The 21,762-nt window shown below is 36.7% G+C and overlaps 4 protein-coding genes and 1 non-coding gene across 5 annotated transcripts; 1 reads left to right on the forward strand and 4 right to left on the reverse strand.

The window, feature by feature from the left end:
• Positions 1 to 10: 10 nt before the first annotated feature.
• Positions 11 to 1,520, reverse strand: Ir56b (Ionotropic receptor 56b). Its single transcript, XM_014229688.3, has one exon. It carries the CDS (start codon positions 1,461 to 1,463, stop codon positions 675 to 677), a length of 789 nt encoding a protein of 262 aa, XP_014085163.2. The 5' UTR covers positions 1,464 to 1,520; the 3' UTR covers positions 11 to 674.
• Positions 1,521 to 2,836: 1,316 nt separating this feature from the next.
• LOC106614130 (uncharacterized) lies at positions 2,837 to 5,471 on the reverse strand. Its single transcript, XM_014229689.3, has one exon. The coding sequence runs from the start codon at positions 4,966 to 4,968 to the stop codon at positions 3,007 to 3,009; it is 1,962 nt and encodes a 653-aa protein (XP_014085164.3). The 5' UTR covers positions 4,969 to 5,471; the 3' UTR covers positions 2,837 to 3,006.
• Positions 5,472 to 6,638: 1,167 nt separating this feature from the next.
• On the reverse strand, positions 6,639 to 6,710 carry TRNAH-GUG (transfer RNA histidin (anticodon GUG)). The gene has a single exon. It is a non-coding gene; the product is annotated as a tRNA-His (tRNA).
• A 2,642-nt stretch (positions 6,711 to 9,352) lies between these two features.
• LOC106614131 (uncharacterized) lies at positions 9,353 to 11,264 on the forward strand. Its single transcript, XM_014229691.3, has one exon. It carries the CDS (start codon positions 9,353 to 9,355, stop codon positions 11,156 to 11,158), a length of 1,806 nt encoding a protein of 601 aa, XP_014085166.2. The 3' UTR covers positions 11,159 to 11,264.
• A 332-nt stretch (positions 11,265 to 11,596) lies between these two features.
• Positions 11,597 to 13,426, reverse strand: LOC106614132 (uncharacterized). The gene has a single exon (XM_014229692.2). It carries the CDS (start codon positions 13,424 to 13,426, stop codon positions 11,597 to 11,599), a length of 1,830 nt encoding a protein of 609 aa, XP_014085167.2.
• Between the last annotated feature and the right edge of the window lie 8,336 nt (positions 13,427 to 21,762).

Consider the following 21,762-nt stretch of genomic DNA (forward strand, 5'->3'; position numbering starts at 1 on the left):
TGAAACAATAGGAAAAATATGAGCGTATGTAAAATTAATAGTTACTTCTTTCCTGCTCTACTTTTTCCTTCAACGTAGTTTTGCTCGGTGTTCCATTACTGCCTTAAGTTGCCTAAATTAGTAACTCTCATAATTTTATGTTTGATTTTTTAGTCTTATCGAATTTACATTGCCTTTTAATTATAAAAAAATAATATAGTAACTCGTCAACGGCGCTACTAATACATGAAACGATGGTATTCCAACTGTTTCACGCTGTAATGTTTATGAACGTAATATTCTATGGCGAATACCAATGAGCTTAAGAGCAGACCTGAAGTCAAAACGATCCACGCAATTGTGAAGAAACGCAAATTTAAAGATTCTACCGGATAGGTGTCGGTAAATATTTGTGCATATTTTGCACGTACTGCTTCATTGAATGCGCGCTCCTCCCATTGACCCCAAAGACCCGACTCGCGTACAATTAAAATGAACAAATTGAGCGTCTCCAACCAAACGGCATCGCGTTGCAACGGTATAGCCTTGAAGACGGTGCCGAAACAGATCTTCGAGAGATGAAAATACGGTTGGATTAGTATGCGTTGTTGGCGATTTAGAAAATTCCATTGATCCTCTGTTACCACATAGGCGTAATGGCGATTTAATTTGTCTAAAACATCCTGAAACTCCTGTCATGGCACCTCACGCAATAGGCGCGACAACGCGAGTATGTGCTCAACACTATTATGTTTGATCTCCGCAAAGTCAGTCAGTGTGATCAATACGTTAATATTAGCGCTCAGTAGATCGTCAACTGTGTTAATGGGCGGCACAAAAACGGGCTTCATATTATAGGCGGTCAAATAGGGTGCATGATAGGCGGCCAATATGAAGCCGAAAACGAAGAGTAGCATGTAAAAGAAGAGTACGCGTGCGTGTGCATTCTTCAACTGTACATTCATATTCGAGCTAAACATTATGATCGCGCTGCTGTGCAGTATGTTACGTGTGATCGAACGTGTGGGCTTCGTTGCGTTGGTTGGATATTCGATGTAACGCATAAGTATGGCTATGTAGAAGATGCCAAAGAGTAGACACGCATAAATGTAACGTCCGAAAGGCCATACTATGTACCAATACTTTGGCAACTCATCCTCCAGCGGTACCATTATACAGTTCTTCACCCAATAAAGCGGATAACTAAATTGTACATTAAACTTCAAATGATTGACCAGCGTTGCGCCATTCATCGCCAGATTATACTCGCCGTTATGTATGCGCTCGTAGGTCTCCGAGTAGTTTTCACTTAAATCACGATTAATTTCCAAAAACATTTGGTGTCTGTTGGCGAAATTCCAAATGGTCTGCGCGTACGGTCCAAAAAGCGTAGAATCGCTGATATTTTCACCGCTGCGTACGAAAGCACGCGGCACATCATCATAGAAGGGTGTACGCAATATAGTTTTGACCTCTAAAGGCATCACTGCTCTAGTCAACGCTCGGTTTGCGCCGCAAATCACTTGAGCCGCTGCTGCTGTTATTCGTTAATGGCACTGTTTTGTGGTTTAACGGCGTGGACAGTTTATATAGTCACGGAAAAAGTTCTCTCTTGAGGTAGCGCGCTAATGAAGGGCATTTTTGCAAAACTGCAAATTAACATTATGTGTGTGAGCTTTGTTTACACAGACATAGTGTCATATGTTTACGCTTTGCATGTGGCAACTTGATGAAGTTGACCGATTGAAATCGATGCGGTAATTAAGATCGCCAATCGATTTGGCCTGCGCCGCGTGACAAAAAGGTCATTAGAAGCGTGCAATTTTATTTTTTGTTGGAATACATTAAAGCGAACTGTGAGTGCAAGTATACTTGAACTGCAATGCGGGGAGGTATGAGTGACCTGAATGTGATTAAATGTGTTTAGGCATTTACTGGGGTCTTTGAAAGTTTAAGGTTATGGTAGATAGCAAAAGTTCACAATATGCCATATTTTAGTGTACACACAAAAATCTTCTTTATGAATGGTGACAAACTCAAAGAACTTCTCTTGGTTCGCAATATTAGTTGCCTAAGTGCTAAATGGTGCCCGTAAACCAAACAGCGCATGCAATTATTACTTTATTGGTGTAAAAATCTAAAACATATTAAGACAAGACAACATAAGACATATGCCAAGATATTTGACTGCTTTGTACTATATATTGTAAGAATACGTCAAGCCACTAATCTATGATAAACCAGTCGTCACTGAGCGAGCAGCGAGCTGCTAAAAAATGTGAAGCAAAATTTTAGCGACACAATAGTCTTAACAAGACTTAGTCGCGAGAGTCATGTGCGCGAAATCGGTTGCTATGACCGTAAGGCAAAAAGTTTTCTATGCGTACTTGACTATGTATCAACTCTAAGTTATATTGTGGGTCTTCATATGGTATCAAAAATCAAAGTCTCAACATAGTAAGGCACTATCGCATGACAATACACAGCTGTTTTCGTAACAGACAACACCGGTAGGCTTGGGATTTTTGAAGAGCGACATACGCCCTCGTCCTGGCGTTGGAATGCCCGGCTAACTAAAAATATTTATGACCAATCGGCGACGGTAGTCATTATATGTATGTATTCTTGGTAGGTTAGTTAAAAGTGACTTTAGCTACACCTACTAATTTGACTAGGATCTACTAAAAGTTCGAAAAGATCTAAATCGTTTAAAAACTCGCAAGATACTTTCAAATCAAAGAAAACCATTTTTAGGATCAGAAGTCTGAAAGAACTTTATGATAATCCAAGCAACACACTAAGGCTAGCCGATTTTTAAACTAATCAATCATTCAACAAAGTCGTAATATCCATTTCATAGTTTTATTTAAATCATATATATTTAATTTAATTTAATTTTTTGCTGTAGAAGCTATTGAGGAATCGTGAAGCTCTGCAATTATAACTAAGACCTTCGCGTTACTCAGTAAAACTTAAGTAACCATATAAAACAACACGAGCCTTAAGTAGAGCATTTCTGGCTAGCGATTATTTTTTAATACACTCTGCGGTACTCACACGTGAGAGCAGAACACTTTGCGGTGGGATTGCGCTCACCATGATTCTGCGGCTTAAACGCTCAAGCAGAAAAATCAAAAAACTCACAGCATGCATTGTTATGAGCATAAGAAATACGACAAACAAATGTTGCATGCCAGCCGAAGTGTAATCCGGGTTTTGAGCCAGACGCTTTACGAGACCTGCATGTACCGCATAATCGAAGGCGGTGCGCTCGTAGTGATGCATCAAGCCCGATGAATGCATGCGAAACGTATAGTACTCTAAACTGCGATAGAAGAGCGAATCACGTTGCATGGGAAAGGCAAGAAAGAATGAACCAAAACATATTTTGCTGAATTTGAAAATGCCCGGCTTCAGATACTGTTGCTGCAAATCGAGAAAGTGCCACTTTTCCTCGGTTACAAAGTATGCGTAGTTTGTATTGAAGCTGTATTGATACTTTATGAAGGTTGCCACATCCACCGGTTGGATGAGACGTGAGAAATTCGCGGGCAGCCTTAGTCCACCTGAGTGCAGAAACTCCAATTCATAATCGATAATCAGCACAGAAAGATTTGCGGTTATTAGATCATCAATCGTGTTGAATTGTGCGCGGAATGAAGTGACCGTTAGTATGCTGCCCAACAATGAGGTATAGTTGGCGGTGAGAAAGAAACCGTAAAAGAAAAATGTGGTAAATATAAAAAAATCCAAAGCATTTGGTGCCGCCATCAAGCTGGGTCCGCTTATGCCCGTACTCAAACAGAAGCTGCGTAAAATGCCATCACTTAAACGCGCCGCCAACTCGTGGGTGCCGTGCAGGAGACAACATAAAGTTTGCACCAACAGCAAGGCACCGAAAACCACCACAATACACCACCAAGTAAGGTCATCGAAGGGTTCCAATGGATAAAATATTGTTGTAACACTATTCCAAATCGGCACCATGAGACACCAACGCACCACACCTATGGGATAGCTCAAGCTAATGATGTCATCCTCATAGAATAAAGCGTAAGCATGCGCTAGAAAAGTAATATTATCGTGACGCAACAAATCCATGGCGGCCTTCATGTCGATGACATTGCCACCCAAACGATCTTTCGGCATTTCATAACTCACCAGCGTCGCATTTATATAGTCCGTAAAGAGTTTGAGCAAACTGAATGAGCTACCCTGCCAGCTTGCGATTTCGCCGGACGCATTTGGCGCAATAAATACGCCTGGTAAATCCTGGCGCAATGGCGTACATATTTCATAACCCATAGTCTCCAAACCACCAGCTAAGAAGCGCGCATACTCGTCAGGTAATTCGTTAAGGTAGTTGGCACGATCCAATATCTCAAAACGCGGAAATACAGTATAACTATAAACTTGATTATGTCCATCATCGTCGACATAGTACAGTATGGGTTTTTGAAATTTACGTCGACGAAGATCTTGTAAAAATTGCACAACAACCCCGAAATCTATTATGCCATTCAACATAACGACAAAACTGAAGGTGTTGTGACGATTGTGTAGCGCACCATCGTGTACATCCATAATACTATCGTCTGGACCGCTCGTAAACACTATAGATAATATATTTTTTTTCATTTCCGTTGCGATAAAAGGCACGTCGTTGCTGTGCGTCAATACCGTCTGCGTAAGCTTGAGTTCGTCGTTGAACTCCACTATAAATTCCTCTATTTCAACGTATATCGTCTTGCTCAATTGTTCGCTTATGAACCAAGCGATTTCCTGTGGTTGTACGAATGGCATCATTGGCAAAAGGAAATCTTTAATGTACGCGCGATCCCAGCTATGCACTGCCGTGGCGCGGTAAAATAACGCCGTCAGTAGTATAGTGAGCAATAGCTGATGTGTGGTAGACATTTTGCGCTTCCTTTTGATTTCGATGTGAGTTACAACGGCACAGGATATGCTCTCAACTATGTGTTTATGCATGGAATAAGCAAATGAAGTTTACAGATTGCCTGTAAGCGCGCTTAAACGTTTACGTTGTAATTATAATTATATACATACATCGCCCAGGGGTATGCTTGCATCTGTGAACATTTACGTGACCGCCGGCAATTAGTTTGCGAAAATAAATATTTACAGTATGTTGACAAATGCGATTAAAGCTGACACGTGTCTCCGTCTTATCAGCGCCTAACTATTTAATTCTAGCCGCGGTGGAGCACTTACTTTCGTTCTGGCCCTAAACGCCTCTTTTAAATGTGAGCACTTGGAGGCTTTAATACCGTTGAAAGATTTTATGAATCGTTAACAAGCTAATGCCGTTTTAAAAAATTTGTCGGATAAAAAATTCAGTGTTGCCAGATTTTCTAAAGCGGCAGTAGGAAAATCTTGTGCTGTAGAAGTGATTCCACCTTTTCCAAGTTGGCCATTACCAATCCAGTTTATCTTATGCTGAAATAGCGCACAACCGGAAGCAATAAACACGTCCATCCTTCCGTCAGAACCGCAGGTGAGGCGGTGGCGCTTATCATATTCGCATAAACGAATCACCAACTTTTTTTCTTACAAGGATTTCTTGGTTTCATACCAGCAAATCGTAAGCACTACATGGTCTCTGTATAGTAGGCATAGCGCGAAATCGTCATGCAATGACTCGCCAGTTCGCCACGTTTTGTACTGCACTCAAGCGCCATCCGCGGCGTCACTTTATATAATTGTAAAGTTCAGCCACGCGACAAGGCACAATTGTCAGACAGTCAACATAATACATATGCACATATATATTAAATACTTTGAATATTTATCTAAAATATTTGTATTTACTCTTTGCATGCGTCAACTCGTTGAAGTTGACCGACTGCTATCGATGGGGTAATTAAGTTCGCCACTCGATTTGACAGTGAGCAATTTTTCTTAGCACTCTACAAGTAGGCTCAGCAAAACAATGGCACTAGTGACCGTGTTAGTTCGCTTTCCCTCCGTATGCTATTTTGAAACAAATTGCGTGGATCGCCTCTATTCGAAACTGATATATTATTTTCGCTCTGTTAAAAACCATTAAGTTGATCGTGCAAGTACACAAAGACTAGTGAGTAATATAGTCAGGTTTTTATCTTATAACCTAATTTCCTTTATTTTTAGCGCCGAACTTACGAAGTTCTGATCTTATCGACAGTCTTGAGGAAGACCTGTACATGTTAATCTCCGTCCAATAAATGAATGGTCGTACACAGGGATTAGTGATATTTATTTTTGTTTGTTTTTTCGACAGTCTTAAGTCGTTCATTTCTATTTATGGAATAATATGAAAAAGTTGACATCTTCACTTTGAAACCAATGCTATTATTAACTAGTAGGATTTTACAAGCTCTAGATTCTAGACTCTTCGTAATGCTGTATTGCTGACGCGACAACGCGCTTTAAGCTCATCAATGCAATATTTTTTAATTGTTACTTTATTTTTTATTTACTTTCAAAATTTTATATCAAAAGTTTTGAAATTTTTCAAAATTATTTTCTATAATTTATTTTGTTTTTACCTCTTTGAAAGATTTAAAATAATTTTGTTACAAATATAGTATTATTAAAATATAATTGAAAAATTTAAAAAAATAAGTGCTTTCATCCGTGACAATGTCTCTTTGTAAGAGCATTGCCGTGACCAGGATTCGAACCTGGGTTACTACGGCCACAACGTAGGGTCCTAACCACTAGACGATCACGGCTATTGAAAGCTTGTGATTGCGCTGGCAAAATCCCCAATATAAACACAAAAGACAAATAAATCAACAAGGTTATGCACAAAGTGAGTGTTGTGCTCAACAACAACACGTTTTTTTTATACGCGTATGCATGTGCGTATGTATATAAGCGTTAGCGAGCGATAAGCATTTGATTTGGTGGAGGAAATGTATGTGTGTAAGCATTTTATGGGCGCTAAGCAAAAGATACAAAAATAAAACTGCAATAAAACACGAAAGAGCAGAATGTAAAGAGTAAGAGAGAGTGTAGAAAGAAAGCAAAGTACTCATATATATACATGCCAATGTATTTATAAATAAAACATTGTAAGTATATAAATAAATGCGCCGGTTTAAACAACTGATTATCTAATTTGATTGTTCGACGATACCGCAAATAGCATACAACAACAATAATATTGAAATAAGTTCCAACAAAAAAAAAAAACATTAACCTCCGCTGCACCGAAGTTATAATACCCTTCACAGGTGCATTTTTCATAGCATAGCAGCGTATAACAAATTCTTTATCTTCATTTTCCTAGGTCAGTTTGTGTGACAGCTATATGCTATAGTGGTCCGAGCTGAAAAATATGTTCGGAGATTGTAGCGATGCTTTGGATAAATATATACGCAAATTTTCATGAAGATGCTTTGCCGAATGAAAGAGTTTTCCATACAAGGACTTGAGTTTGATCGGTCAGTTCCGACAATTGAACAATTTCTTGGTGAGAAAAGAACGTGTCCAAGTTACAAACCGCTATCGCAAAAACTGAGAGACTAGTCGGAGACAGGCGGACAGACGGACATGGTCAAATCGATTCTGTTCGTCACGTTGATCGTTTGTTTGGGTGTTACAAACATTGTAGCCAATTTTACATACCCTGTTCAGGGTATAAAAATCAAAGATAAAAAGAAAAGTACAATTAAGGGTAAGAGTGTATTTGTTGGTAGTCAAATCTGTGCGTGTATGTTCAATATTCTTTAATTCCCTAAGTACTAATTAATAGTTGCTTCATATATGGTATATACATATGTTTGTATACATACATACATACATATTTGACATAGCATAATCGACAATTGGTCTTGCAGTGCATTCCTCCACATTCAATTGAACCATCCGTTTCAGAACTGGAGCGGTTTTGTTGCGATTCAGCTGCGATTTGCAGTTGGCAATCCTTTTTGAATACAGTCTTATTCAACTAGTTCCAAATGGTTTTTAGTTTAATGTTTGACTCTTGAGCAATCAAAATAGTGTTAACATGACGATAGGTCTCGACGATTTATATTATTTTATCGATATTTTTGACAATTGGTCTTTCAGTCCGTGGTGCATATTTGACATCTCAGTTTTCGAAATCTTACGCCCTACGTCGTAGCATGGTTGCGCTTATACAACTCGATATACAGATCAGTAAAGTCATATTTTGGAAATATAATCAATTTCTTTTTACTATAGCTATTTGCATTATTTTTTATAAGAAATATCAAGTGAACAGCAATATTTTTATTTTTCGTGCAACTCGGTCGGTACACCGATGATTTCCACACGAATATTAGTATTGAAAGCCGCAATAATCTCTTCAATGGTCCAAGGCTTGCTGGTATACACTTTTCTTTTTAATAAACCTGACAAAAATCTATATCACTAAACTCTATGAGCTCAAGATGATTTCACGTTGCTTGACCGCAATTTTAACAAGTTTTAATTACTTTTATAATTGTAGTCTTAAATATACCGTAAATCATAATGAAACAATAAATAAATTAGACTTCTCTGTATCATGTATGGTACAATTTTTTTTTTTTTTGCTGATGATGGCCACAAATCTTTGTTTTGGCGAAGAAAAATTCTGGTCTTACATAAGTCGCTCACTTCCATGATTTGTCTACTCACCCTTTAAAGAGTTTCTTTATTGTCATCACCTTATTATCATGTTTAGCTCGGCATTAAACCTGAAAGACTTTGAAACAGAGTCAGGTGCTTCTAAAATTACAATTTTTTATACCACCTTTTCTCAAGCGACAGAAACATCGTTTTTCCGATTCCAAACTCGGCAGCATTCTCTAAATCACTCGAAGCAAAATATATCAAAACATCTTGCGGCCTATCTTTAGTTAAGGCAACTCTGCGGACATTTAGCGCTCTCTGTACATTAGCCGTTTATATCCACAACATTACTCTTCGCCATGCTTTTGAAAAGCAAACAGTTTTAGGTTGACAAATATTTATACGCCCTCAAAGAAGGCAGTCTGCTGAAGTTATTTTATTTTATTATATTTTTATTCAAATTGCGTGTCAACTGTTGGTACCTGACTCGATGTTAGGGTGTGCTCGTAGCATTACAGGTGGAAAATAGAAAAATTAAAAAACGCATTTCCAACTACAGTTAGTTAAGTAGTATCTTTACTAGCGGCAATAATGTGAAAATTACCTAATGAGTTAAGGGCTTGATTGATTAAATTTAATTGTAATGAACCAAGTTAATTTTCTTATTACATTTAGCGCTTATAGAGCATTTAGCTGGGCGCACAAATTAACGTAAAATAAAGTTGTTTTCAGTCACGGCGAAACAGTATAAAACTGGCGTTGCCTGCTTGGCGGCCGTTAGTAGTCCTACAGGATGTTGGCACCGTTAACCACGCTACTGCTTTGCATACTGCCGTTAGGCGCCTGCGGCCACGCCAATTTGGACGGTATTAACTTTGACGCGGTATTAGCCCACACTTTGCGTTACCATCACATAGCGAATGTGGCAATATTTCTTGGCGTCAAAGATGAAAACCATACCGCGCGCAACGCGATAATTGACAGCTTGGATAGACAACTGCTGGCGCCGCGTTATATTTTCACTGCCACTGACGCGTCAAAGCCACCCGGCAATACTTTACGTCATCACATAGCGAACGATGCGCTCAGCGTTGTTTTATGCGCGGCGTCCACAGACCGTATTTGGCGCGTAGTCGATCAGCGTTTGCGTAAGCTACGTCGCACAAAAGTTATTGTAGTGCCGACGAATACGGTAACTGAGCCAAAGGAAATTTTCGCCAAACTCTGGCAATTACAATTTTTACATGTCGTGCTGCTGTGCAACAATACCGTTTACCGTTACACGCCATTTCCACATTTAAATGTATATGAAGTGCATAATCGTAGCGCCGATCTCTTTCCACCAGCGCCGACCGATCTGCAAGGCTACACGCTATCCACGCCCGCCGAGAACGATTTGCCGCGCATATTCTTTGTGCGTCAACAGCGTGACAATGCGACCAAAATACGTGGTTTTGCCTATCAGATATTTGTGAATTTTGTGCGTCGCATGAATATGACGTTGCGCATCAGTAATCCCAATCAGGTGCATGACATTACGAGCAGCGTCAATATGAGTATTATAGTGGAAAAAATCGCGAAACAACAATTGGAGATTTCCATACAACCGTATACGAGTATTAGAGAGCATCAAGGCATTATGAGTTATCCGATCTTCAAGTTGGAGTGCTGTCTCATGGTGCCGGTACAGAATGAGATACCACGTTGTTTGTATACTGTGCGTCCGCTCAAGTTAGGTAGTTGGCTGATGATATTCGCCGCTATAGTTTACATCTCAGTGATGTTGGCATGGACAAGTCCATGTGTGCCGCCGGATGCGCCATTTCTCACTAAGCTCTCGCGCACTTTCCTCGAGAGCATAGCTCAAGTGGTTTTTTTGCCGTCCACCTATCAGAGTCATCAGCCATCGATGCGCTATTTGTTGGTGTACTTACAGTTGGCGCTTTTCGGTTTTCTGCTCACCAGTTGGTACAATAATTTGCTTAGCAGCTTCTTTACTACCATTCTTGTGGGCGAACAATTGGATACTTTCGAATCGTTGATCGAGGCTCAGCTACCCATATTGACTAAATTTCATGAGATCGATATGGTTTTGGAGCAAGTGCCACCAGCGCTGGTGTCGAAAGTGAAGAAGTTAATTGTCGGCGCGAATTCGAGCGTGCAAATGGCTCATCTACTAAATTTTAACAACTCATATGCTTATCCGGTTACTGAGGAGCGTTGGTACTTTCTATCATTACAAGAACAATATGCAAATAAGCCGATTAATCGGTTTTCGAAAATCTGCTTGGGTAGTCCATGCATAAGTTATCCGATGCGTCTTGATTCACATCTGGAGGAACCTCTAACACGCTTTATATTGGACGTACAGATGGCTGGCTTGGATTTTTACTGGTTGACTTCGGACTTCAAAGATGCTTTGCTAGCTGGGTACGTTAAGCTGGTGAATAATGTGCTCCCCTTTAAGGCTCTGGACTTATATACACTCTACCCAGCTTGGGTTCTGTTAATTGGTGGGCTGATTATAGCGTCCCTTGCGTTTCTAGTTGAGATACGTGGCGTTTGCGCAAGAAAAGCTTTGACAAGGAAATCAAGTTAGGAGCAATAAAAGAATCATAAATATAAAGGAACCGTGTACTAAATAGATCAAAATGTGGAAAGCTAGCTATCGGAAACCCAAATCTGCTGCTGGGTTGAGCGAAAATCGTTCGGACTTTACAATTTATTTTTTATACAATATTTATTAAAAATATATAATTGTTTCGAATTTCTTTACTTTTGATATTATTGGGGGTTCACATGAAGTGCTGGGTATATATATAAATTAACCGAAAAGCTGAGCCTTGCATACTTCATTGAGTAAAAAGAGTAGGGGCTAAAAAAAAAAATTGTTCAGAAAACATTTTGACTCGGTAAGGACTTGAATTTTTTAAAACACCAAATGTCTCTACAAAGCTTTACCTGCTTAGACAGTTAACAGAAAGCTTTAAGAAAACCACTTAAATGCTGCTACCTAGCATTTGATCAATTAGCTGAATTAATTAAAGAAGCCCAATTCAGCTAAAAGCCTCTGCTTAATCCTCACCAGAGCTGTATGCTTCCATTCGCAAAGGAAAACGATACCTGCTAATATAAGCCCAAACCACCAAACATACCAAATCGGACGAAGAAATCGCATAGATAGAGGACGCGGATCCTCGTGTATCAACATGATCTTTACCAATCTCAAGCGCAGCGCCTCGGCAAAAGCCGATTTCTGCCAATATGCCAGCAAACCCGATTGCGTCGCATACAAGATGAAGTATTTAAGTGGTATTTGTAGATGTGAATCGGCATACATGGGAAATACATGATGAAATGGACCCATACAAATGTCCGACAGGCGAAAGACTGGTTTTTGTAGAAATTGTTGTTGCATGTTGAGAAACTTCCAGCGATCTGTTTGTGTGCTATAGCCGTAGCTTGTATTCAACGTATCGCGATGCTGATCCATGAATGGTTTATCAACGATGTCCAATTGTTCTAGAAAACGTTGGGTATATTGTGCAGACATGGACTTCAGTCGCTCATATTCATAGTCGAATACTTTAATGCGTATATTAGCGCGCACGACATCGTCCATGGTATCTATTTGCGCTGACGGCAATGAAGTCATCAAATAGCTGGCGATCTTTGTAATATACCAATTTGAGGTTATGAAACCCAATATAAAAAGATTAAAGAACAAAAATGACATGCGCCGATTCAGTGTGTTGAATAGCGTTGTGGGTGCAATGCTAAGCATTGAACAAATCGCTTGCAATAACGCGTTGCTATATTCTTTCGGGCGTTGTGGAGCGCAAAGCCAGAGCGCGAAAGATATATAGACAACAGCGAAGAGTACGAGCAGCCATGTGGAATTTTGAAAACTGCGCAGTAAGTAGAGATGCTCCGCCGAACGATTATAAAATGGCACCATAATACACCAATCATTTATGCCAATCGGATAGCTTGTGCCTATATGATTCATAGCGTAGAGCGCCGTTTGTGAGTGCGGACTCATTTCGATAGTTCTATTATCTATTAGCTCAATCACATCACCCATTAACGCGGGCGCAAATGGTGAGCGTGCGACATCTGAATCAGCTAATGTCACATTGATGGATTTCAGGAAGGTTGTAAAGAGTTTACCCGAAGTACCGCTGATCTTTAGCTCACCGTTTTCATAACGACGATCAAATACACGTGGCAAATCGTAACGTATAATGGTATTCAACACATAACCCTTGAGATTGTCATAATAATCGATAAAGAAGTCTTTCACAAGCCAATTTTGAGTTTTGTTTACAATTTTCAGCTCAGGATAAGGCTCAAGAATATAGATGTTATCACGTACTGTTAATAAGATTGTATTCAGAAATTGTTCACGCCAAATCTTTGTATACGTTTCATTTATCCTATTGGCGTAATCGCTTTCGGCATGCTCATCGTACGCATCCAACTCCGTCGTCGTCGTAAGTATGAATATGGTTTTTAGTATCCGTACGTATTTCATGCTCTCCGCCGCCAGTGTCATCACTATATCATTCGGTCCTGTTGTGAATACCAAACTGAGCGCTGGCTTACTAACCAGTACATCAATGTGAAAGTCCTTGGGATCGACTTCATCATTGCTCACTACAATTACATTTGGTACTAATGAAAAGACCGTGAAGAACTCGTCTAGAAATTTCGCTGCGCTCTCAGTTTCAAGAAATTGCTCACTTATGTAGAGTACGAAATTTTTGAAAAAATACAGTTCGTAAATGGCGCTTATTAGTTCAATAACGAATGTGGTATTCAACTGTGGTGCCGTGGTGAGTCCAAACTCACCTACCTCAGACAGCATGTCTATGTTTCGTGCGAAGTCGACTAAATTGGTGGTTGCTGTAAAATAATATGGTTTTCGAAAGATACGCGGCTATTTAAGTGGATTGTGGTTACTGTTAGCTGGCGTGTTTTATTTTTTATTATTTTATGACCATATAAATGCGCTGAAACTCTGTACAGATTTATGACTCAATTGAATAGTTGTAGGATATTAATATGTCGATATGTTAAATGAAGTAAAATACGTCGCCTTTGGGGTCTGGGGTTTTGTGCTTTTCGCAAGTGCCGTGTCGGAAATCATCGAAGTAATAAGAGAAAAATATTGCTATTCAATATGCGACTACGGGCTTAACTTATGCCCATTCTACGTCCGAATTCGTGGCCCCACGGTATGAGACAATGGAAGAGGTATCGTTAGTGAGGCCACAGAACCTGTTGCAATTCGTGTCAAGCGCAGCCAGCCTAAAAGATGACTACTCCTCATAGCCTAAGTAATGGCACTAGATCTGGTATCGCTAAGAACCAAAGCTGGACTATGCGTGGTTTATTAGTCCTCCAGACTTACCTAACCTAACCTATTTCCCAATCCATTTGATATACAAGAACTTACGTTCGAGCGACTTATCATAACTATCAAATCCTACTTGCGTTTCATTCAACTTCTGTTTAAATTATATATGATTTTTTGACTACTTACTCCAATGTGGACGGACATTTGAGACAGGTATTCTATGGTAAATAATATGAGCTCTTTCAAGCTACTAGCAAAAGGACAAGCGCTATATTTCGCATTCCCAAAAGGTGTGTGTGTAGTTTGAGCTTGATCACCTCTGTCTGGATCCGGATCCGGAAGATTTTGATAAAAGCCTGAGCTGGAAAGGTTCTTTTCCGGTGCAATTGTAGATTGCTTCTGCAGTTAGTGGTATCCAGCAATAAATATGCTTCGGTCTGCGTCAACAAAAACTCTTAGAATTCGTTCTAAATATAATAGGTCCAACTATGTATTTTCGAAACAACTTTGATCGAATACTCGCATACTTACAGATTTACCAAGCATTACTTTCTCCCACACTGTTAATAAAATCGAATTTGTGTGAATACATATGAGCTTTTGTAATCCACATGGTTTATTTTTTATAACCATCCAGTGCGGCTAGATGAGAGTTGAGGTGGAGTGAAAATGTCTAATAGAGGTCGAAAAGCTCATCACTCGGTAATTCGCACGCAAAAGTGCTATTAGCAGTTCATTATTTGTCGCAAGTAACAAATGACTATTCACATTACTTAACACTTAGTCATCATAAGTTTAAGCATTCGATTCCGCTAATGCCAACGAGACTGAATTGATAAATCGGACTTTTATGGCACCGGTTTCAGAAAATGCGAATTTCGCATTTCAGTTCAGCAGTAGCTCACCGCGTTTCAAGGTCATCAGTACACGTTACACAGCTAAAATTTTTCAAATGTCGACTATCTAAGTATGAATGACATTTTATTGAGATTATTGCTATAGCCTTTAACTTCGGCAAGCCACTGATCAGCTTTCGTATAGGTTTGACACTAAAACGCTACTCCTAAATATCTTTTAGCGGTTTTAGCGGCTGAATTAACTGAACTTTTAAATCCTTCCTTTATTCGACCCATTGAACTAAATCTTTTGTACTAGCAAGAAAAACCTTACTTTCATACAAAAGTACTGACCATTACGAACTGCCCTCGTAATATAACAGTTAGTACTCGATGGAAGTATGACCAAGCAAATTTGTCAGGAAGCGAAAGCCTTTATGATTACAATGGTTTTTAAATAAAAAAAAAATCAATATAATTTTAAAATGTCAACGTAGCTTACCTTTTAAATAAAATTATTTTCTGTGTCTTATACTATAAAAAGGCGTAAGCAGCTTTTTGGGAGATTACCGCCTGATCCTACTTATTGATACATTATTATTATATACATTTATGTTAAAGCATCGCTGCTCTAGCTCTATCGCCTGCATTAAGTCCAGCACATTTTCTGCTGCGGTATATTTTGTGTCGATTTTAATTGAAAAATGATTTTTCGTTATGGTTGATTTCATGCCAATCAAGTGGATAATAAAATGCTTCAGTGCTTTTACTCAATTGACTGAGCGTTAAAAAATGGCTTAATAGAATCAATGATAAACAGTTTTTTATTATAATTGAACATTAACAATATACTAACGAGTATTCTGAGCATGTGTGCAAATGTATGTAGGGATATGTATGTGTAAAAGACCCTATAGGAAATCAACTTATGGAGAGTTGGGAGAGACAGTTTTTTTGAAAAGAGTGGTTGATTTAGCATGAGGCCTCTAAAATTTGATTTTTGTTTTAAGTTTTGCCTTGATGAGCGTAGCCTGTCTGTTGCCCGTGAGCGCTTTGATGTAATACAACAAACGAAGCAAACTTGAAGTTTCCCAGCGCCAATGAATATCTAATGAGTTTTATGACAAGCTCTTTTCCTCAAAAATATACTCGTAATTTTTTTCGTTATTAGTCAACGCCGTTTCATGATGACCGGAATCGGGAACGAATACAGATTTTCTGTAGTGTAGTACGCACCTTTAAATACGGCTAAAAGTTTGAACCGGAGTGCTTAAAATGCGGTAAAAAATATGGGTTAGAGGAACAGAAAATCTTAAAAAAACTAAATTTTCATTCCATCTCGAGTGAATAGATGTCTCGAAAGTGTTGAAAGGGCTTGGATTGCTTGATACACTATTGCGGATAATATAAATAGTGAGATTTTTCTATAAGTTTTGGAAGAAGTGTGTTAAACACACGAATTATTGTGAGAAACTGACAAATTGTGTCCTTCCTCTCAATTAATCGCAGCTCTCTCACTACATCACTATCCGTCTACGCTTTATATTATATGACAAAAAGAAGAAAGAAAAATGCACCATACTCTTAAGAGTTAATAGACAGTAATATTTTATATTCCGAACTCAGGAATTTATGTAAATCATCTAAAAATATGATGGATTTAAAAAGAATAGAGTTCGGCATATCAACTTATTTATGTGCATCAAAAATTAGGGATATAATATATAAACAAGTATGTACATATTATATTATATAAAAATCAGTTAAAAGTGTAGCGGAGCGATTTCTATCACATAGCGAAGTTTTCCACCAACTAACTTTTCCTACATGGTATTGATTTATTCTCACATTTATCCATATATCTAACCGGAAATTATTGCTAAAGTACAGTCTATAGAGGGTAGACGGTTGGCGGGTTTTGTGCGACACAATTTTGCTTTTCATAGTCATGCGTGAGAAAGTCACAGCTGTTCGCAAACTCATTGTCAATAATAAATAGAAAATCGGTTGGGGTGAAGTGGTTAGGCGTGCTTAAGGTGAAAGCACTTTAAATACAATACAAATAGTTAATGCTAAAGCACTCACAAGGAGGGTGGTACAAAAAAGGTAAATTGCTTTTGGGGGGTTCTTTAATCTAAAGATTTGGTTTTTATTTTTTATCTTGTCGCACATGGTTTCAAGAAGAAGGCACCGCAGCAGATTATAGAACTATGAAGCACAGAAATTACCTATAATACTTATCAAGTTGTTTGTAGTTCGAACTATTTAAAGAGATGAGTCAACTTGTAAGTCCTTTTGTGGTTGAGTATAAATATGTGTTGACTGAGATAGTCGTTGGAGTATGTTTAATATCTGCCAGCGGATCCTAGTGGGAGCGATTAAAACTCATCGTTGATAACTTTATTCTTGTCAACTTTGGACTTTCTTTATAAGGAATCTGGCATTTGTTCAAATTACAGTTTTAGTGGCTTTGTTACTCATTCGCTTCAAAATTCGTAGCTGAGAACTACTAAAATCTAGAAGCCTACTTTCGGATTAATTTATCTTTCGAGAAAATTTATAAATTATTTTTTTTTTTATGATCTTTTAGAACCACTCTTCCTTCGGTTATTTATATACATTTAATACCAGTTGTTAAATTTAATGGGAATCTATTTATGTTAGTAAATTTGCTTGAGTTTATAGTCATTAATTAAAAAGCGGGATTAATGAGCCCTTTCAATTACTAATTTCCATGAAACAGGACTGTATGGAAAGGCGTGTTTTACTCCTATATAAGAGTTGATAGTTTATAACATTTACACTCCGAAACATCAAACGTTCTCAAATTAAAGACAATTTGTGGATTCCCGTCTCTAACTCGCATATCTAAAGGCCATGCTTCTACTTCATGTGAATATAAATATAACGTATCTCTAAAAATACCTCATTTTTTACATAAAACAATCAAAAATCGTATGACTGAGGGAAAGAACCTGAGTTTACTGAGGAAATATTTGAAAGAGTTCTTTTTCTGATGGTGCTTGTCGTATGACCCCATCGTTGAGTATTGCTGTACCAAACTTATTTTCGAACATAGAAAATTTAGCAACTATATAATCGTTACTATAAACACGGACCTAACTGTGACCGTCTTAAGAGTAGATCAGCAAAATATGAAAGGTATAACCAACAAGAGTTTTGTTTGTATTGATAAACGAACATTCCTTACGAAGGTCACACCTAAACACCTATGGGCCGCGAACAACGGACTATCCTATCCGTAAATCCTAGTAAAACGGAACTGATGCTTTTCACGAATAAAACGAAAATACCTAAATTTAATCTTCCGTCACTCGGTGGTACAACAATTTCCCTGTCCCCCACTACTAAATACATAGGGGTTGAAGTCGTTACCAAACTGATTTGGAAAATTAACACTGAAAAACCCCATTGCAGCGGTTGTAGGGGCTATTAAGTCATGTCCGACTTATGTGCTCCTACATTAACTGCCCATAGACGTCTTTACTCGGAAAGTAGCAGCAAGTGCTGCAATAAGAATAAAGAAATTAGGAGGTTAGAACAGGAAGTATTTTCGCTCTATCATGTGGTAAATCAGACTATATCATCTTAAGATTAGATTTCAATTGTCATTGAGGATATCCACTAGATGTGAATGGAGAAGAGGTTTAGTAGGGGAGAATGATATAAACTACATATCGTCGGGTCCAAAATGAACTGCGAAGTAGGGGCGAATTTTATTCCAATAAGCTTGACATTTTTGTCTATCCGTCTAGAAAATTCAGCCAACATCTTCCAAGTGGAAGTATTTGGAATAAAGAAGGTCTGTAGATTTCTTTTGAATAACTACGGAAGGATACAGAAAACAACCATATACACCGATAGCGAGCTGGCTTTGTCGGCGCCACATGTTAATTCCAGCGTACTCAACATTTGCACGAACGCTTTAAACGAACTGGCAAGTCAACTACAGTCGCCCATAATTTGGATTCCCGGAAACAGAAACATTTTCAGCAACAAAAAAGCAGACAAGTTGTCCAAGCTAGAAGCCTCTTTAGACGATTCCGCGGTGAAGTTAATACCTACTGGAAACGATTAAAACAGAGCTTTATACTTATTTTGAACAAGAAGCTCAGCGCAGATGGAAATCAATAAGCAACTGCAAGATAACGAAGCAGATATGGCGCAAGTATGACAAGAATAGAACTAAGAACTTATTAAGTAGGTTCAGGCATAGTATTTACAGACTTACAGCTACTATAACGGGTCAATGGCCTTTTGGAGAGCACTACCATAAGTAGCTATACAAAAAAAGGAGTAATATTCTAAAGGAAGTATCAAGCTGTACGGGTATATTAATTTGCCACGAAGTTTGTAATACCCAGAAGGGAACGTCGGAGACTCTATAAAATATATACATATATAAATTATCAGCATGATGAGCTGAGTCTGAATCTGAAATTGTACACGTTCTTTTCTCTCCATAAAGCTGTTCATTTGTCAGAACCGCCGCTATTGGACTACTATAGCATATAGCTGCCATACAAACTGAACGATCGGAATCAATTCTTGTAATGAATATTTTGTATTTGTGAAGGGTATTATAGCTTCGATTAACGTTTCTTATTTATTTATTTTTTTATTTTAAAAAGAAGCAAGTCTGCATGAAGCAATAAGCTATATTAAAGTTTTACCTACTTTTCGGTGCACGTTCAAAGAAATACAAATCAAGCTGTATTTTAACGTTTGCCTTAAGCTTTAGCTCCTCAAATTGCCAAAAGCCACAAAAATAAAAATCATTTCAATTATTTTTTTTACGTATAATCTCTATTTATTTAAATAGCTTTCTTTCCCATTTGGTTTCTATAATGTATTTCTTTGTAATCTTTTATTTTATTTATATCCATTTGTTGTTGCTGGTATAGTATTTAGAATTATTTATATATATTTATATATATATATATATATATATATAATTATGTATAATTCGGCTTGTCAATATTTTAATAATATAATTTTTATTTAATGTTTAATATTTTTACCTTTATTATTTTTTATTTTTTTCTCCTCTCTAGTTTAACCATACTTGTACACAAGTAATTAATAATAAATTTAATAATAATTATAAGAAATTTCAAGACTGCTTGGCCTCATTTACATTTGTAATTAACATTAAATATTATTTGCTTTAATTTTTACTTTTTTTTCAAAGTTTTGCTGCACGCTGCCTTTTTAAAGTATTTCATAATTGTATTTTATAACGCATTTTTTTATGCTGTTGTTTTTTTTTTCTTTAATATTTTGTTTTCGTTTCACGTTTGAACGCAAATTGACGCAATTTTTTCACCGCATTTTTTTACACTTACGTTTGTGCTTTTCCATCTATAAAGTAACGTTTACACTATTTAACGGGAATTGGTGTCGAATTTAAACACTTCGTTTGCTATTTTAAATGAAAACAATTACCTTTTTTTTATAAATTTAATAATTTTTAATATTTTAGTATTTTTGGTACTTTCTTTCATTGCAATTTTCTTGCATTTCTTTGAAAAACGAAATATTCTTAACATCATATTTTGCTTTAAAATTATTTCACTTCCAACTGCCACTTAGAGCCAGTTTATTTGACCAGTATTACGGCTGTTGCCACATACAGTGTTGCATTTTTAGCGCTATTTAATAATTATTATAACTATATATTAAACAATTTGGCTATTTCACTATTAGTTTTTATTAATTTAAATATTTTTTGTATTCTTTTTTCATTGTTTTTTTTTCAGCATAATATTTTTATTTTTTAATATAAATTTTTTTTAATTTTTTTTTCATATATTTGCTAACATCACATCTAAAGCATTAAAATAGTAATGCCTCGTTTTTAGTTAGAAAAGTTCCAAAACCAACAAAAATTTAAGAGATTTTAAAAACACAGAATAAAAAATTAAAAATAATTGCTTTGCATAAAAATGCGTACTTACTTTTTTTAAACAATTTTTAATTTTTTTATTGTTAAAGTATGTTTTTTTTGTTTAAAATTTCTTAAATTTTCTGCTTTTTGAAATATGGCGCCTTTCTGCTTATGGGCGCCTTATGGTATGCTATAATTTTTTACTACAAACGTTGCATTTTTTCGTAGTCGCTTAAAGTTTTACCTAACGCATACTTTTGGGCGCATAAACTGTCTATATTTGAGCTTTTTTTGTGGCCAGTCAATTCGCAAAATTTATTTAATCATAACATATTTTAAAAATAATTTTTTTATTTCTAATTTCTTTATTAATTTTTCTTAATAATGTTTAATTTTTTATTTTTTTATTTAATTTAAATTTATTTGTTTGTTTTATTATTATTTTTTTTGTATACTTCATGTTTTTATATTTTTTTGATATATTTTATTTTTATTTTTAATTATTTTTTTGGCTATACATTTTTTTTTTAATATGTTAATATTTTTTTTTCGGTTTGTATATGTAAGGTTCCATAAAGAGCATAGAAATTAAAAAATAGACATTCAATAGCTGTAGAATTGTTCTTTCTTCGCAAACACGTACAATAAGTTGGCTTACTTTTTGTTTTTTGTTTTTTATTATTTTATATTTATAATTGTAATTGCGTATTTTTCAGAATATTTGTGAAAATTTCCTGTTTTAGGGTTTAGATATATAGTTTATGTATATGTATATATTTTGGTGGTATATTGCAGTCAGCATCTGTTTTTGAGAAATATTTTGCATCAAATAACTGTTAGTATGTAGGTGTGTGTATGTTATATTAGTTTAGATACATATACCTATAACATCCAATATGCGGAAAAAGTAAGCTTTATTGGATTGCTGTAATCACATTTAAAATTCCTATAGGGCTAACAGTAGTTCCTTAATTTAGTCCAACAAAAAAATGTATAGATTTTCAAAAATATTTTATAATGCATAAATATTGTGTGTAGAAAGAAAAAATAAAATTAATATAACACTTAAATATGAAGTTCATGCAAAATAGAAATATTTA

This window comes from Bactrocera oleae, chromosome 4 (genome assembly GCF_042242935.1).
Source record: "Bactrocera oleae isolate idBacOlea1 chromosome 4, idBacOlea1, whole genome shotgun sequence".
NCBI classification, from domain to species: domain Eukaryota; kingdom Metazoa; phylum Arthropoda; class Insecta; order Diptera; family Tephritidae; genus Bactrocera; species Bactrocera oleae.

What these genes read in the sequence shown, in the direction of transcription:
- LOC106614130 (XM_014229689.3), bottom strand. Translation starts at nt 4,968, where the DNA reads ATGCATAAACACATAGTTGAGAGCATATCCTGTGCCGTTGTAACTCAC.
- LOC106614131 (XM_014229691.3), top strand. Translation starts at nt 9,353, where the DNA reads ATGTTGGCACCGTTAACCACGCTACTGCTTTGCATACTGCCGTTAGGC.
- Ir56b (XM_014229688.3), bottom strand. Translation starts at nt 1,463, where the DNA reads ATGCCTTTAGAGGTCAAAACTATATTGCGTACACCCTTCTATGATGAT.
- LOC106614132 (XM_014229692.2), bottom strand. Translation starts at nt 13,426, where the DNA reads ATGCTGTCTGAGGTAGGTGAGTTTGGACTCACCACGGCACCACAGTTG.